The 17,374-nt window shown below is 46.3% G+C and overlaps 1 protein-coding gene across 1 annotated transcript in view; it reads right to left on the reverse strand.

Annotated features, from left to right (window-relative positions):
• Positions 1–17,374, reverse strand: part of LOC141779829 (CUB and sushi domain-containing protein 3-like) — a 269,514-nt gene that overhangs the window by 92,690 nt on the left and 159,450 nt on the right. The window contains exons 34-41 of the mRNA XM_074654862.1: positions 16,308–16,432; positions 15,751–15,847; positions 14,410–14,514; positions 6,701–6,819; positions 4,514–4,583; positions 2,340–2,456; positions 1,893–2,102; positions 695–883 (exon numbers count right to left, since the gene is read on the reverse strand). Coding sequence (XP_074510963.1) covers positions 695–883; positions 1,893–2,102; positions 2,340–2,456; positions 4,514–4,583; positions 6,701–6,819; positions 14,410–14,514; positions 15,751–15,847; positions 16,308–16,432 — 1,032 coding nt within the window. The remainder of the gene's footprint in view (positions 1–694; positions 884–1,892; positions 2,103–2,339; positions 2,457–4,513; positions 4,584–6,700; positions 6,820–14,409; positions 14,515–15,750; positions 15,848–16,307; positions 16,433–17,374) is intronic.

Below are 17,374 nucleotides of genomic sequence, written 5' to 3' on the forward strand. Positions count from 1 at the left end.
CGTCATACCCCTTCAGAGGGAATGTGTTCAAATGTGACTTTGAAGTGGGAGTCAAAGCCAAAGCGCTGCCCTCGGGATCCAAACAGGACTGTAAACTCAGACAGGCACAATACGCTGTCCACTGAGCAAAGCAACACTATTTACCACTTTCTCAGACTAAATAAAGAACTCTGTTGTGAACAGGAAACGTACGTTACTGCCTCGCTTAACTGAAAGAGAGGAACGCCATCATTTATCATACCTGAGCTCCATCTGAGGAGTCTCCTTGAGATTCACAACAGAGACAGGCGTAATCAGCTCAGTAATAAAGACATACATCATTATACTGTCTGTGTCACTTTATAGTCCAGTAAAATGGTGCTACATTGGTGGTAAAAGGGAGTCAGATGCTTTAATGTGCTGGAATAAAGGACAGGACTAGTACAAGCCGACTGGAGAACTACATTCTTCTATTCAAAAGAACTTCAAAGACCTTGTTTTTAGTGGATAATGGCGTCTCCGTCTATCCTCAGCTTCTCAGACAACAGCATGCATGACTTATTTCAATATTTACCCACTAAGTTGGGAAAACTGACAGACAAATATCAAATAAAAGGCATTTCATATCATGTGTTGATAGTGTAAATATGCTGCATCATAACCACCGCTGGCTAGAGAACAGCTGCTGCGTTTATGAGAGGCACCGGTCGGTCACCTTCGCAGCGAGGGATGGGGTGATTCCAGTTTCTGCTGACTCCGTGCAGACACGTCAGAGACGGCTCTCCGAGCAGAGTGTAACCCGAGAGGCACTCGAAGGAAATGGTCATCCCCACGCTGTAGTCCTGACTGATCACGATGCCGTTACGGAAAGGTCGTGGGTCGGGGCACCTCTGTAGCTCATATGCTGGGGGGATAAAACAAACCCACACACGGTAGAGGTGGTTATTAAACAGGTAATAAAACACTACCACTATAACACTACATCATATCTAGGATGAAAGAGAAGGAAACAGCCGGGCCAGTGGGCTGTTAAGTAGGACTGTGTATGGAAAGAATGATGCAGTGGTTAGGATTCAATGTATGGACATAGATTGCTATTTTTTAAATCTAATTTTAACAAAACTGTTGTATAAAGATCTCACCACCACACGCATAAAACATGAGATCTGCATTTATCACAGAACCTGTAACATCCAACAGCATGGCACTCCTTTGAGAGGACACACACACACAGAGGGTGCATATTATATATATATATATATAAAATTAAAAATCAATAGTTTTTGAGAATACAGTATCACAAAACATAATATAGTGATACTCAGTATTTTCCATATTGTCTTACACCGCTGCTGTTAGGAGGAGTTAATCTGGCATCACAGGTAAACTCACCTGCTATCTGATATTATGATATGCTCTTTTATTGAACACATCCTTCCTGTGGTGTCTGAAGCCTCAAAATGTTCATCTGCTCATTTTTAGTTAACATTTTGAAAAAGCAAGGTTTTGTCCAGAAGACTGAGATGTGAGTCAGCGAGGCGTCGCCGAGTCGGTCCGATCAGGATATCGTCATATTGATAGTCTAATACTAATTCTTCTTTTCCACATGAAATCCCTCACAGACAGACACAGCCGACACCATTACCATTCAAGGAGATGTGCTGCTGAATGTCTCAGCGGAGGTCAGCATTGATTTCTGTTCCTTTATTCTTTAACCTTTCGTAATCTTACAACCTTAGTGAAAGCGTGTTCCTTGCAGGACTAATCTTCGTCCCTGGTCTCCATCCAACCTGACTGATGCTCTTTTAAGAGCTCTATTAGCAAACTCTTCAATCTCCCTCCACTTTTTCAGCTCCTGCTATGATAACACCCCCGATTTAAGTTCACCACGAGGACTAATGTTCGCTCCTCACCCTGGTAGACGATGTGGAAGCCGGGCTTGTTCTGGGAGTAGTCGCTGTGGAAGAAGAGAGTGGTCTCGTGGGTGGTGCTGAAGAGAGAGTTGGGCACCGCGGGGCCACTGGACCGATCAATCACCGTTCCCGTCTCCAGGTTCCCGCTGCGCACCTCCAGATAGTCATGAACGGGCTCCGTGGAGAAGTTCAGAAACTGCAGATGGATCCCTAAAAAGCAGAAAGAAAAGGGTTGGAGACAGGAGACAGACGCAAGAATGCATGAATACAGTCAAAGAGATGTTCTCTTCAAATACAGTAGGAGCAGGTTACTTCACATTTAATGTTAAGCAGCATAACACTAGCAGCTTCTTCTTTTAACACAAGAAGAAGTTGAGAGGAGAAGACAAATGAGAAAGAGAGTGTAGAAAAGGAGAGGAAGGAAGGAGAGACAGAGGGATGACAGACCGAAGCCAATAGGGAGTTGAACTCTCCAGCTGCAGTCCAGGCTGCTCTGGTAATTCCCTGGAAAGCCCGGGCTGAGGATGACGCCGCTGAAGTCTGTCATAGAGCCGCCACACTGAGCTGAGGAGGACCAACCAAGGAGAAAGAACATGTCACTTCTCCACACAACGCCTCCACGGGAAAACAAAGCAAAACAATGACTGGGGTGAGGGGGGGGGGGGCAAAGTACATGCATCACTGGTGTGTACGTGCACGAAACAGGAGGAAGAGGAGCAGTGCTGTGTTTTCCACATGTGCTCAGAAGTGTGTGTGTTCTATGTGCATTGACTGTGTGCATTCTGCTCCATAAGGGCATCCATGGAAAGATAACAGACTCTTGTTTGGTGGAGCTTTAAATTAAAATAAATGAGGGAGTCAATACAGCAGCAGCACAGCTTCTCCTCAGCGGTGGCGGTGATTACTTCACCCCCCCCACCTCTCTTCTTTGACTGTGCATTAGAGAACACTTCAGCTCGCTGTGAAGGTTACGCTCATCCCCCCCTCTCCTGTGGCACATACCCTAGTCTTACATAAACACCCCAGTGTAATGCAATTACAGACACCAGAGGTATCAATGTAAACTCTACACTGGGAGAAGGGGAGGGGGGTAGTGGTGCCATTTCTTTGGAGACTATCAACCAAGGCCACAACGAGGAGGAAACTATCCTGGGATTTAATTGTGCTGTTTGACCTGTCTGTGTATGAAATGAGAGAGCCGATGAGAGGAGAGGCACTCAGGAGGATGTTACTGTGTTCTGCGTCGGGGCATGAAACCACTTTGATGTGAGTTTATCAGCAGCAAAGTGAACACAGATCCCGGGGTGTCGGGGTGTCGGGGTGTCGGGGGTGAGCGTATGTTCTGTAAACGAGCGCCGAGTCGAGCTAACGAGCTAACGAGCGAACACACGCGTCCAACAAAAAAGGCCTGTCAACAGTAAAGCTGGGATTTATGTCTGCAGTGAACCGTGGAAACCACAGGGACCCAACATTTACATGGAGAGAGCAGCGAGCAGCGTGCTGTTCATGTGAGACGGAGTGTGGGCACTAATGTGTAGGGATGCACCGACACCAGACCGAGGACACGTACTTACATTTGGGTACTCTCCGATACCGAGTACCGATACGAGTACTTCTCTGAGCCTAAAGACCCTCGTTAACAGCCAGCTGGAGGGTGTGAGCGACACACGGCAGGCGAAGGTGCACGCGCGAGTCAGAGGGTGCAAGCAAAACCCCGTGGAGCAATGAAAGTGAGGGCCGGCGGGCGCCGACTGAGGTGGGATCCTGGCCCCGCGGGGTCGGCTGCACCACCGGACCGTCGTGGAGGTGGAGCGTGAGCGCGTGCAATAGGACCCGAAAAACCAATATCGGACCTGATACCCGATACTGGTATTGGTGTCGGGTAACAGTGCATCCCTACTAACGTGTGTGTGTGTGTGTGTGTGTGTGTGTGTGTGTGTGTGTGTGTGTTTGTGTGTGTGTGTGTGTGTGTGTTTGTGTGTGTGTGTGTGTGTGTGTGTGTGTTTGTGTGTTTGTGTGTGTGTGTGTGTGTGTGTGTGTTTGTGTGTGTGTGTTTGTGTGTGTTTGTGTGTTTGTGTGTGTGTGTGTGTGTGTGTGTGTGTGTGTGTGTGTGTGTAATTGGGGGCAACAGAATAGTGAGGTGTCAAAAGAGAAAGTGGAGCGTTCCTTAGTAATCTCTGGAATCTGTCACTGTGACAATCAAGTTTGGAGGAAGTGTCGGGGGGGAGTAGAGACTCATCAGAGGTATCAGGAATCAAACAACACTCTGAGATGGAGCAAAGCCTTATTGATTCTCAACTGAAGGGGAAAGCATGAAAATGCATAATCCCCACTCCTCCTTCCCCCCATCATCCCCTCCCCTGGTCTCACCATGAAACAGTTGCTTTCCCTAATACAATAACCAGTCCTCTGTGAGGGCATTGATCTATTGTGTGTCTGTGTTTCAGTAAAGTGATGCTGCTATGGGAGGAATAAAGAAGATAAACCAGGAATGAGAAAAGGAGAAGGGCAAAAGACAAAAGAAAAGACACTGAATCTGTATTTGATGAGACAGATATGGTGTTGTCATCGGCGATGTCACCTCATTGAAAAGCTGTACGCTGTGTAAAATAATACATTACCTAAACACAGCGGTACGGGGTAATTCCACCTTCTGACGGGGCCAGGCATGCAGGTAATATATGCATTACCCTGTTCAGGAAAACAAACAGAAACATTACATTCACCTCCTCCAAAATACACAGCCAGAAAAACACCCAGACATCAGACAGACAGCAGTTCTGATCTCCGTCCCCACGAGCTTTGGAATTGGTTAACAGTCAGAGTTTTGGATTTCTCAAAATCCTCTTCTCAAGGTCTAGTGTGTTAATATTTGATGGTATTAAGAGTAGCAGAGGAGCTGGTGCTGCTAGTTGGGCAGCAGGAGGACCACCTGGGGTCTGACTACAGAGAGACAGGCTGAGAGGACCGGAGGAGACGGACTGTTCTGTTAGAGACAACAATTAGATTCCAGTGATGGAGAATATTACAGGTTCATCATCAGTAAAACATTCAGAGCACTGTTGCTGTTTTAATCCTGAAAACATCTGTGCAGTCTGGAAGATTCCTCCAGCCAACATGCTCCTAAAAACATTCATACTAGGGATGCTCATTAACCGATAACCCACCCTCGTTAACCCATTATTAACCGATAACCGAGGGTTAGCAGCTCCGATGCTGCGTTCACTGTCTCCAGTTCACCGTCCGGGAGCGTTACCTTAGCAGCTCCGATGCTGCGTTCACTGTCTCCAGTTCACCGTCCGGGAGCGTTAACTTAGCAGCTACGATGCTGCGTGTAGTGTCGCGGACATGCAGCCACTTTCCCAGTAAAAGTCTCCACCGCACATTTAGTTTAGTTTAGCAGGTTGTCAGCTGTGTCTCTGCCTGGGTAACTTTAGCGAGTGTCCAACAGACAGTGTGTGTGTGTTTGTGCTACGTTAGCAGCTCTAGCATTACCGGAGGCTTCGTGCTCGCCGCCGACGCACACGTAGTCTGTGTAACTTTAGTGAGTTAGTGTGTGTGTGTGTGTGTGTGTGTGTGTGTGTGTGTGTGTGTGTGTGTGTGTGTGTGTGTGTGTGTGTGTGTGTGTGTGTGTGTTGGCGGTGAGTGTGAGGTTGTTGGTGGCGTTCTAGTTGTGATCGTAGGTGTAGCAGTGTGTGTAGTTTATTTGTCGGTGAATAAATGCTACTAAACTACAACTCCTCCGCTCCGCTCAAGAGAGCCGGAGAGACCGGAGCCGACTTCCTGTATCCTGCAACTCCGGCTCTGCCTCTTAAGGTGGACTGTTAAGGTGGACCAGCTTTCCTCCTTAAAGAGACGAGCCGCTCCTCTGAGCCGCTCAGCTTTTGAGTTCATTATTAACATTTCTTTTAACCGTTTTAACCGATAGCGTTAATCAGTTAAAATGCTAAATGTGGGTTAACGGTTAAACGGTTAATTATTAACATCCCTAGTTCATACAAGAACATCCTTCAGCCGTCTGGTACACTAACGTCCAAACTGAAAACAGACATCTACCAAAGCACGCACGCACACACACGCACACACACACACACATCCACCTGAACTCAGCCAGACTTGTGTTTTTGTTTCTCCGACGGCCTCCGGTCTGTTTCTGGTGTTCAGACACTCAGCCTGCAGATGTGTGTAAGAAGCTGCTGGTTGGTCCAGAGAGGACGGGAAGAGAACCCGGGATTACTGAGACGACTGTTAACACAATCCATCGCTCGTGGCGTTGGAGGGTTCTACAGCTCAGAACGCCACGGCTACAGGATCTACTAGTGGAGGACTGGAGGAAGTCAAAGATGCTTTGTACCAGACACACACACACACACACACACACACACACACACACACACGTCCATGCAGAGGAACACAAAAGTAAAGTACACACAATAAAGATGCAAGCTTATATACATGGACGGTTACCCCACTGGTGTGCATTCACACATTTCTATCCTGCACGTACTCTTCTGCACGCACACACACACACACACACACACACACACACACACACACACACACACACACACACACACACACACACACACACACACACACACACACACACACACACACACACACACACACACACACACACACGAATGTCATAGAAAAGGTGCTTAGTAACGCTGCGGTGACAGACTCAGACTCATCCTTTCGGGGTATTCCCTTGAAATTGTCCCTCCAGGCAGGTAGATATGATTCACTTCTCCTAACCATACGAGAGCTGGATATCTGCTTCAGCAGCACTGTGCGCTCTCACCTACCTGTAAGGAGAAGCCTTGATCGCACAGGAAGGACACCATGTCTCCCACGGTGTAGCGCTCGCCCACCTTCTGGCCGTTACTGGGAGGCAGCGGCTCTGGACACGAATCCAAACCTATTGCTTGGGACAGAGTCACAACACACAAGTGTGGACAGCAATCATTCTTCTGCACAACATCATATGGTTTCATGGTTGAACATCCGCCGTATGATGAATGGAAACATTTACATCCTCCGATACCTATAGAGGAAAGGGCATAATTTAATTAAAACATGTAATTACACCGCGCCTCATTTTAATGGGCTTGTAATTGCATAATAATTGAGTTGAATTCTTGTTCCACTCATCATAACATTTAGAAACTGGGACGAGTCACAAAGCCGTTCTACTGGTGGCTGTAATCGCAAAATCCTCCTGACTGTGATCTGAAGCAATCACTGTGAAATTACAAAGCAATCCCTGAAGTCTTACGAGACAGAAGCATCGAAGCTCCGTTGGAACAAAGTGATTACAGCGTTGCTCGCCAGGTACCGAGAGGCCTGATATTGTGTTTTAATGGCTTCAAAGCAGCAGTGATCCCAGCTATGGGCCATATTAATGCCATAAAGGTGTTTGAGCTACATTTAAGCTACAGTCACTTTCACAGACAGAAGATATATTCCAGTCCTAGAGGTGACGAAACAAATACATCAAATAATCTCATCTGCAGGCGGAGCAGCAAACCTCTCACTTCCTTATTGATACGCCTATTCTACACGCCGGGACTCGGGGAAAAGCAGCTTTAGAAAGAAAAGGCTTATTTTATAAGTTTTCAACTGACACAAGTCATCCGTCAAGAGGTTGTTGGAATCCTGTATTAAACTGGCTGCTGTACTGCTGCAGTAATAATACACAACAGAAGAAACGAAAGGACTTTGTAATAAGTTTGAAAAGCACACAAACTGTACACTACATTCATGCACAAGTTCTCTCCTTGACGTATAATTAGTAAGCAGGCCGAAGGGTGAGAGGTAGTGGGAAGGAGGATATACAAACACAGCAACCAAAAGAACCTGGCACATACAACGCATACACACGGCCCTCCAAGAAGAAAGACACATATACAAACACTCACACGGCAGCCCACTCAAAGAGTCCGGGCTACTGGAGACAGGTAGGAGGGAGGAGAGATGGAAACACGGCAGCCCACTCAAAGAGTCCGGGCTACTGGAGGTAGGTAGGAGGGAGGAGAGATGGAAACACGGCAGCCCACTCAAAGAGTCCGGGCTACTGGAGGCAGGTAGGAGGGAGGAGAGATGGAAACACGGCAGCCCACTCAAAGAGTCCGGGCTACTGGAGGTAGGTAGGAGGGAGGAGAGATGGAAACACGGCAGCCCAAAAGACTCCCAACAATCTATAGGCAACTCTTCAGAGCGCTGGAGAGCGGGAGCGGCCACTCCACCGAGCATTTAGTGAGAGCCGGAGAGGATGTTTGGGTGGGAGGAGACAGTAACCGAAGAATCAATATGACGGATATTCACAGATACAACAAGTGAAGAAGAGCTACCGTACGAGCGGCGTGGGTGGATTCTTTCAAGTTGTGTCATATATGTGGGTTTAAAGTATTACTTTGATAAAGTCAAATGACTTTGAAATTGATTGGAGGGGATGTGGTGACGCAGTTCATGAAAGCTGTTTGCTGTATAAAGGTAGGTTTAACATCACGGCACGCTGGAGCTATGAATTCAACTGTTTCCTTAAACTATCATGTGTCTTAACTGAAGGGAACAATCAGCCTTCCCTTTATAAAACGCTTTCCTGCAGCAGTGCATTCTTACTTCAATAGTGCTTCAAAGAATGACAGTGAATATAGGATCGGTGAAATAATGTAATACAGAACCGCTTCCATTATATACAGGAACAAAGAAACACACAGAGCATACGAGAAGTCAAGTTAACCAAAGAAACCCTCAGAGATCGTCAGTAGGCCTTCAGACATTCAAAGTGAGGGTCTGATCTACGCAGCCAGCGTCAGCGTGCCAGAGTCCGCGTGCCAGATCTTAACTTTAGGCTCTGGTGAGGTTAAGAGCGGGTGGCCCACTAACATACGGCGCCGCTTCCCGTTGAGGTCCAGATGGGTTCCCGTACGCACTTTTGGCGAGGACGGTGTCGCCCTGCTGTGAGAAGGTCGACACTCACTGTTGTGAGTACACAAGCGCGTCTGGAGGGAGTCCCGTCCTGATCAAACACACGTCATGTTTTCACCAGGACGCCTCGCGCATTCTACCTAAAGGAGATCTCAGTAGTGTGTGACTCACCAGCTACTAGCTAAGCTCGTCTACTGAGAGCTTTACCTGCTCCTTCTTTCAATTCACATAAATGTATTTATTCAATAATAAACTGGAATATACCAGGATAATGAAAGCCACTCGGCAGATGCAGAAGCAAAACATGCCGGTCACTCTCAATAGAGAGTCATTTACTGAGTGGAGACGACGTCTCTCTGGAAGGGAACAACAGCAAACTGAAGCTGAGAGTTTAGAAAAGCACATACCACTACACAACACTACAGGCACACTGAGAGTTTAAGATAAGGAAGAGATGCTTCAGGTGGGTGGAGGCAGGCGCAGTAAGGGAAGAGCATTTAACCCTACAGTGTCATGCACAGTCTAAAGGAGCTTTTCATTTCAGTAAAGCTACTTGGACAAAATGTTGGTTATGAGGAAGCCCATAGTTCCTGTTTCAACAAAAACCTCCCAGATGTGTGTCTGTCCAGGGAGTGGGATCCATCTCAGCTGCTCTTCCTGAGGTTTCCTCCATTTCCCTGTTAAAAAGGCTTTTTGAGGAGTTGTTCCTTGTCTGACATGGGAACTCAACATGTATATATATATATGTATATAATCCAACATAAATCTTGAATGTGACTATTCACATCAATCATCATCTTATTATCTTATTCTGCAAAAGGAAATGATGAATCCATCCTCCCTATGTGAAGGTAATGAGACTCGGAGAGGCTGATAAACGGACGCAGTAGATCACATTATGAATTTTTATTCCTAGATCAACATTTTCTCTATCAATTACTAAAATGTGAAATGTGAATGTGATATCAGATCATCATTATCTTCCTCTGTATGCTGATCATCATCATTAACCAGTAAAGTAATAGCTTTCCTCCTACCTTCCTAAATAAAGTCAAACAGCCGGTCTAATCAGTCGGACGCGATCTGCACCTTCAGCTGACACCATGAAATCAGGATCAGATTCATCTGCAAACATAATCAATACTCTTGATGTATACTCCATATCAAACTGACACAGGCCTCACAATGCCTGAAACTGGCCACAGATACTGTTGCTTGTGGAGTGTATGTGAACATAAGAAACCAGATGAGCACAAACCCATCCTGTCAGGCTGCAGAGCAACTTCAATAGAGAGCAGAATAAAGACACTGATGGTAGGAAGTTCAGTCTCTGCAGGAGGAGTCAGAGGAGGATTCAATCATTATTGATCACATCAGCTTCTGTCATCCTTTAAAAAGCAGCGAGAGATATCTCTACATTAGCAGGATGCATGCTGGGATACCTCCAGTAGCTCACAGTCTGCTGTTTAGTGTGTTCAGAGATACTGAAGGTCACGTACCCATCATGTTCCTGTTGTCCATCACACGACTCTCCTCCAGTACACCGTGCTTCATCTATATACAGTTATTTTACGTTCTCCAGGTCGCCGTCTGAGGCCGTTTCTGGGTTTCTGGGTTTCTGGTTTCTGAGCTCATCAACGGGTAAAAAGGGTAAAAAGGCAGCGGATCCATTTTATAATACAAGTGAACAATCCAGCCTCATTATTCAGGCTCCTCTACAGAACACAGTGTATTCAAGTAACCTCCATCACATAGCATTACAAAGAACTCATTTCAAAGTCCATCTGCATTTGACCTCAACACATCCATCCATGAACTACATCTCCAACAGCTCTCAAAGACCTCCTGTTAACGGAGAACCTAAAGAACTACAACAGCCGCCAGCACAAACACAGAGACTTCAAAGTGACTCATCTGGTGGCTTTGCAGTAGCGTGGAATTAGAGGTTTAAGAGCTGCATAGAACATACTGACTAACACATGAGAGAAAGACCACAGCAGAGTGTTTCTACACTGAATACCAGAGAACCTTCCTGCAGCTCAGCCGACAGTCTGCTTCACTGCTGGAGAAGACAATATGGGAAACCTGATTACAAGTAATTCACTATGTTATAGGTGATTTCTGCTCTCATCTTTAATCAGTGTGCACGGTTCCGCCATGATACACAACATCATTTACAGGTTCAACTACTTATGATGAAGATTATATGTATGATTATCAATTACCATAAGCAGTGCCATAGTGTCCTCTGAGTGGAGTGACTGAAATGAGATGTGTAGTAAAAACAGTACTGACAGATCTCTGGGGCTGATTCAGGGGATTTCTCTCCAAGTTGTCTAGAATCGATTGATCACGTTGTCACAGTCACTCCGTGTAGCTGATGTGGAAATAATGTGGGCCTCCGCAGACTGCAGCAGCCGAAGCAGCCGAAGCAGCCGAAGCAGCCGAAGCCTCGTGTGGGACTTTATTTGGGATGCAAACCGCCATATTGCCTGTGAGAAGACGCCAGTTTTGTTTTCAGCTCCAGCCCGCTGTCTGCCTTAGGAGAGCTGGTTAAACGCTGGGCTCTTAAGACGTTTGTAGTGACGGCTGGTGTACAGGATTCTCTCTAACTGGTCTCGACGGACTGCAACAATCACCCAAAGGAAACTTTTTAAAACAGATGGTTGACTGTCTGGGTCTCTGCCAATCCCTCTCGCTTGTGTGTACTAAATAAATCGCTGGTTCAAACCAACCACAGGCTGGAAACTAGAAAAGTGCACTCAGTAGTTCTCCGACCTCCACCGACGACCAGCGCTGTAGTACTCAAACCACCATTTAATCTAACCCCCCGTCCAGAACACAAGCATATCAGACGGGCTTTTCACTCGCATGTCTCACGCAACAGACACGCTTTACTTTTGATCTGGCCGTATGTAGCGAGTGCCTGTTCGGGGCGGCGTGGCCGTTCGGAGCGTGCCGATTGCTTGACCTCAAGGGAAGTGAGAAAGAGTTCAGCTGTAACTGCTGACTGCTGTCGATGAACCGCGGTCTGCCCGCTGCAGACGACATGCCCCACCCCCCCCCGCTGCTGCGCAGAGCGCTGGTCGATTCTTTATTCAAACTTTATTAATATTGAACGAGTCGCGTGTCCACATTGCACCAAATTCAACAAAGCACTCCACGGGGCTCCCAGCTATCCACCCACCGAGTGTGAAGTCGATGAGGACGAGCGCTTCTCTGTGTATGTGAAGGACACACCCACACACCCACACACACACAGACAGAAAGTCCTCGCTCTATAGTTGGAGATGCTGTTTATAGTTGGTCAGATGCAGCTGTCTGCGTCTCAGGGCGTACCCACCATGTCAAGCTTTTCATTTACGCTTCAAGTCTGTATTTTCAACAACATGCACAGAAACCAGGTCGATGTCTGATGAAAAGGAACTGAATAAATAGATTTATCTACATTTTGTAATGAAGGCAGAGCAGGGTGCTGCTCTCTGGCTCCGTCCACACGCTGGTTCATAATCCCACAGACTCTCTCTTCACTTCTGCCCAAAGATAAAAGGAACTTGTTGGGTATTGAGGAGTGATTTTCAGTGTTTCTTGATGGGCAAACTGCAACCTACTGTACATTCACTGCCACAAGACCACTGCTAACCTTTCCCTGTCCGAACACATCATCGATGATAAGATAGAAACATACAAACCAGAGGACTAAATAGATCAGAACTCTAACTCTGCTATGAGACTAGAATAAAACTAACGAAACAGAAACAGACCACAAAAACAGAAATAGTTAATGAGTCGTTCCACAGAGAAGCAACTTGGCGTGATCACACACACAAGTGTTTGCCAACAGGCAGACAGGAGAACCATATGGCAGGCAAGCTAACAAACATGAATGACAACAGGAGAGTAGAAAGGAGTTTGACTGGGGCCGGGTTTACACAACGCACCGGGGAATACTCTTTACAAGGGCAGCGATGGCAAAGTGTGAGACAGACATAGAGGAAAGAGCTGACTGTGAGACACGGCACCGGAGTGACTCTCAGCAGTAGGTGGTGGGGGGGGTTAGTGCGGAGAGGAAACAGCCTACAGAGAGACACGGCTACGGAGCGCTTCCAGGAAAGAGGAGGGTGTTGTGGAGACGAAGCGCCGACTGCGAGAGACATGACTGTGAAGTCGTTCTCAGCGGTGGGATGATGCTCGTGGACTGACACGACTGACAGCGGGGATAGACTCGCTGACAGCAAGCTTCTTATGCTTCTTTTGTTTTGCATCACATTTGTGGGAACTGATTTTACTCCAAAGCGTGTTTTCCTTTAGTTGCCTTGTGTACGGGATCTCAGAGCTGGTTATGTTACCTCATCACGGCCTATCTTTCATGCCTTTGTGCCATCCACATCCTCCAGTTCTATCTTAACATTATAGAGCTCATGTCTTCTCCACATCCTCCAGTTCTATCTTAACATTATAGAGCTCATGTCTTCTCCACATCCTCCAGTTCTATCTTAACATTATAGAGCTCATGTCTTCTCCACATCCTCCAGTTCTATCTTAACATTATAGAGCTCATGTCTTCTCCACATCCTCCAGTTCTATCTTAACATTATAGAGCTCATGTCTTCTCCACATCCTCCAGTTCTATCTTAATATTATAGAGCTCATGTCTTCTCCACATCCTCCAGTTCTATCTTAATATTATAGAGCTCATGTCTTCTCCACATCCTCCAGTTCTATCTTAGCATTATGGACTTCATGTCTTCTTCACTCGGACTTCTCCTGTGGTTGAGCTGTTTCACTGCCCTCCATGTGATTTACTGATAATGAGTGACAACGGGTCGCCCCATAGACACACATTTTATTAAGAGAATTGCTTTTATGTGTAGGTGAGCGGTAAGTAACCAGCTAGCAGAAAGACAGATGTGAGGAGGAGACGGAGAAAGCACCAACTTCAAATCCATCTAACCTTAGAGAGACGAATAACAGAAAGGAAAATTACCCTGACATTAAGAGAGATGACGGGAAAGAGCCTGAGATGTAAATAACAGCGGGGGAAATTGGTCACAAAGGAGCGTATTATTAAATCTGTGCAGAAGAGCTCCATGCATCACCTGCAGATCAGCACCTCTATTTTCATTTACACTACTTTTGAATGGGAGGACTGAGTAAATCAGCCGCTCCACTGGGGCCAGCTACACTCCTTTAATTTTAGTGCACGGTAAATGTTCAGCATGCTCCTTTGCAAATATGCCCCTAAGTGAATAGCCCTCCGAGAGACGAGTAAATTTAGTCCCTAAATGAAAAAGGATGTGGGTCCGGTAGCTCGTAGCGATGGGAGGACTTCCATACGAGGGAATACCATGCTCCGATGCCACAGAAACACATATTGAGGCTGAAACTGTGAAGAGATACGGAGGGAAACTTTACCAACTCACTCACCAACCTTCTATGTCCAACTGTGCCACCCGGACCAGCTGTCCTTCACATCCCTTCTACCTCTGTGCAGCAGCTGGAAGCCGGTGGCAGACGGACACATAGAAACCAACTGACAACAGACAAAGTGACAGGCAGGCGGACAAGCCGTCTCTCCTCATACCTGTGTACTCCAAGTGGAAGCCAGCGGCGGATACGCTGATGTCAGACTGGAAGGTCAAGTAGAGATTGTTGGATGTGCTGTTCAGCAGCTGAGGAATCGTTGTACCTGCATTATAACAATATACAGAAGACAGATAAGACCATGTCCTGCCCAAATCCCACATTTAAGACCACCAAAGACATCTGGACATGTACGACATATATTGACCTTCAGTCATACGCAGCACAGATAATAATGAAATCATTCTCTGGATTCTTTATTTCAACCAGAGCTGAATTGTGACGTGAGTCTGAACACTGAGGCTTTCAGCAGCAGCCATTCCACCTCCGTGACCTCGCTAAATGAGAGCTGCTGAGTACATCAGCAGCTACAAATTAAAAATGCTTCACATAATACAACAAATCACAGAAAGGGCGGTCAGAAGACATGCTGCATTTTGAATAAGCTGTAATTTATGTAAGGCTTTGTGGGTCAAGCAGAAAAAGAAAGCAACACAGTAGTCAATGCTGATCAGTGATTTACCAACAACAGTGACTGTTCATATTCATGGATCACACATGCCTTCTCATTTGAAGGTGTAAATCATGTTCAGCTTCCTTCAGACCTTCAGTCAGACACACAGAATGAAACCCGTGAACACGAGCGTGATCTCTAATTCTAACTCTGAGTTTAGAGAATATTCAGTCCGTGTGAGGAACAGAGAGGTCTGCTATCATATTATTCTCTATTCCAGGACCATGTCTTCGCCAATTTGCACGGAGACTTTTACATATATTCATAATCACCTTCATCAGTTTAGCCCCAAATCAAATTGATTGCTAGCCATTTAAAATCCCTTAGCCTTTTCACACCGCACGCCGTCCTGCACAGTGAGAGCTGTTCTGTGGAGCTATTACAATATGTAAAGAGTTTAGCTCCAAAATGAGATATCCACCACTTGAAGGATGTGACACCTAGTCTCATAAAACTGATCTAGAGGCAGAAGTCATTATGCTACACCAGTCCGTCTGATACCAGGATCCAGCATCTCCACTGATGTGATGTTCTGTTTCTAGTAGGGGACCATGTGGTAAGAGCATGGAGCCCGAAGGCAACACGACGTTAGTAAAGCTCCGGTATGAAGATCTCTAATGCAGAGACGGGGATGTTGGGAGGAGGAGGAGGAGGAGGGACACTTTTTTCTTCTCTGACTTCTTTAACTGGTTTTTAGACAGCACTCTCAAAGGACATGCCAAATGTCATCAGCTCCATCACCACATCTGTCTGCTGCCGGGGCCCTGTGACATCTGATTGAAATTCAAGAGGGAGCTGACGACTAAAATTCAGTTGTATCAGTTTTACCTGAGTAGCTGCCGAGCCTCGGAGCGTTGCCGTCCACCCCGTCGAAAAAATCCAGCGAATCCCAGTTATGTTCTGTGGCGAAGGTCACGACTTGAATCTGAAAGACAAAGATACCTTAATACCAACGCTAAAGAGAGCAGGACATATACACTAATACAAGAGATAGAAAACTCATCTAAATGTCTAGATGTCCATCCATGTCTGTCTAAAATCATCATTTTATCATTTCAGATATTTGTGTGAAATTGTCATAATTAGCATATGAATTCTTGAGTTATGGCCAAAAACATGTTTTGTGAGGTCACGGTGACCTTCCTCCTCTTCATCCTCTTCATCCTCGAGTCCAAGTGGACGTTTGAGCCAAATTTGAAGAAATCCCCTCAACGTGTTCCTGAGATATCGTGTTAATGAGAATGGGAAGGACGGACGGATGTACAGATGGACGGACAACCCAGAAACACGATGCCTCCGGCCACGGCTGTCACCAGCGCGAAGGCATCTCTTAATCTCTTATCAAACATGTGATACTACTCAGATCTGCATCGGCGTCCTCTCACTTGGATGCCGGCTCCCTCAGGAACAGAGATTTTCCAGGCACAGTTCAGATAGTTGGCGTACGGATCTGGATATCCAGGAGAGAGGATGGTCCCTCTGCGGTCAGTTAACGTCCCTCCGCAGGGAACTAGACCGATGATAACAGATCGAGAAAGAGAGGGAAAAGAAAGAGAGAGAGAGAGAGAGAGAGAGTCAGTCACGACAAAGTTCAGGCTGAAGGCTGCACACACACACACACACACACACACACACACACACACACACACACACACACACACACACACACACACACTGCAGAGCCGGAGTGGGCAGGGCTCCTCATAACAGCATCTTTACATAATACATAGATTCTAAATGAGCCTGGTATGATGTAACTCTATGGACTCCAGTGAAAGCCATCCCTGATAATGACACCTTCTTCTTGCTATAGAAGGTAAGAGAGCTTTATTCTATGACCGTGATGATATTATGGTCATTGAAAGCCTCGGTGGAGTTTTGCATGGCAGCACGTTCTCCTCTCGCTCTCCTCTCGTCTCCTCTCGCTCTACGCAGACATCAACAGCTCAACCCTGATGTTATTTTGTTATTTTATCTCTCGCAGGCCACACAAATCACATCTTTCAATTGAGAAAGTCATTCCTCTCTGAGCGCACCTTGTTTCTACCAGCGCCACAAGTAACATCTTTATGGAGCCTCTCGGCTCTGCGATGAATGTTGAATGTTGAATTGGAGTTACTGGCCGGGTTGGGCTGACATTCTCAGGCACTGTGATATATTTGAGCATGGGTAAAAATCAAAATGAAAAAAAAGGGGCCATAACAGTTACAATTTCTTTATTGCTTTTCAGGCGGTGCCAATTGGCCTTGATTCCGGCCCAGCTACCTTCCACACAGTGTTTGGCTCCACTTTTTGTCCATTAAGGATTGTGGTAACCCAGCCTTGCAGAGCACAATCCTCCGGATTATTACACACAACAAAACACAGAATGAAATGCGTTTCCTTCCTATTGAAATGGAGTTCTGCTGGCTGAACCCATTGGGCTGATGGGATTTTACACAAGAAGAGAAAG

The sequence above is a fragment of the Sebastes fasciatus genome, chromosome 12 (genome assembly GCF_043250625.1).
Source record: "Sebastes fasciatus isolate fSebFas1 chromosome 12, fSebFas1.pri, whole genome shotgun sequence".
NCBI lineage: Eukaryota > Metazoa > Chordata > Actinopteri > Perciformes > Sebastidae > Sebastes > Sebastes fasciatus.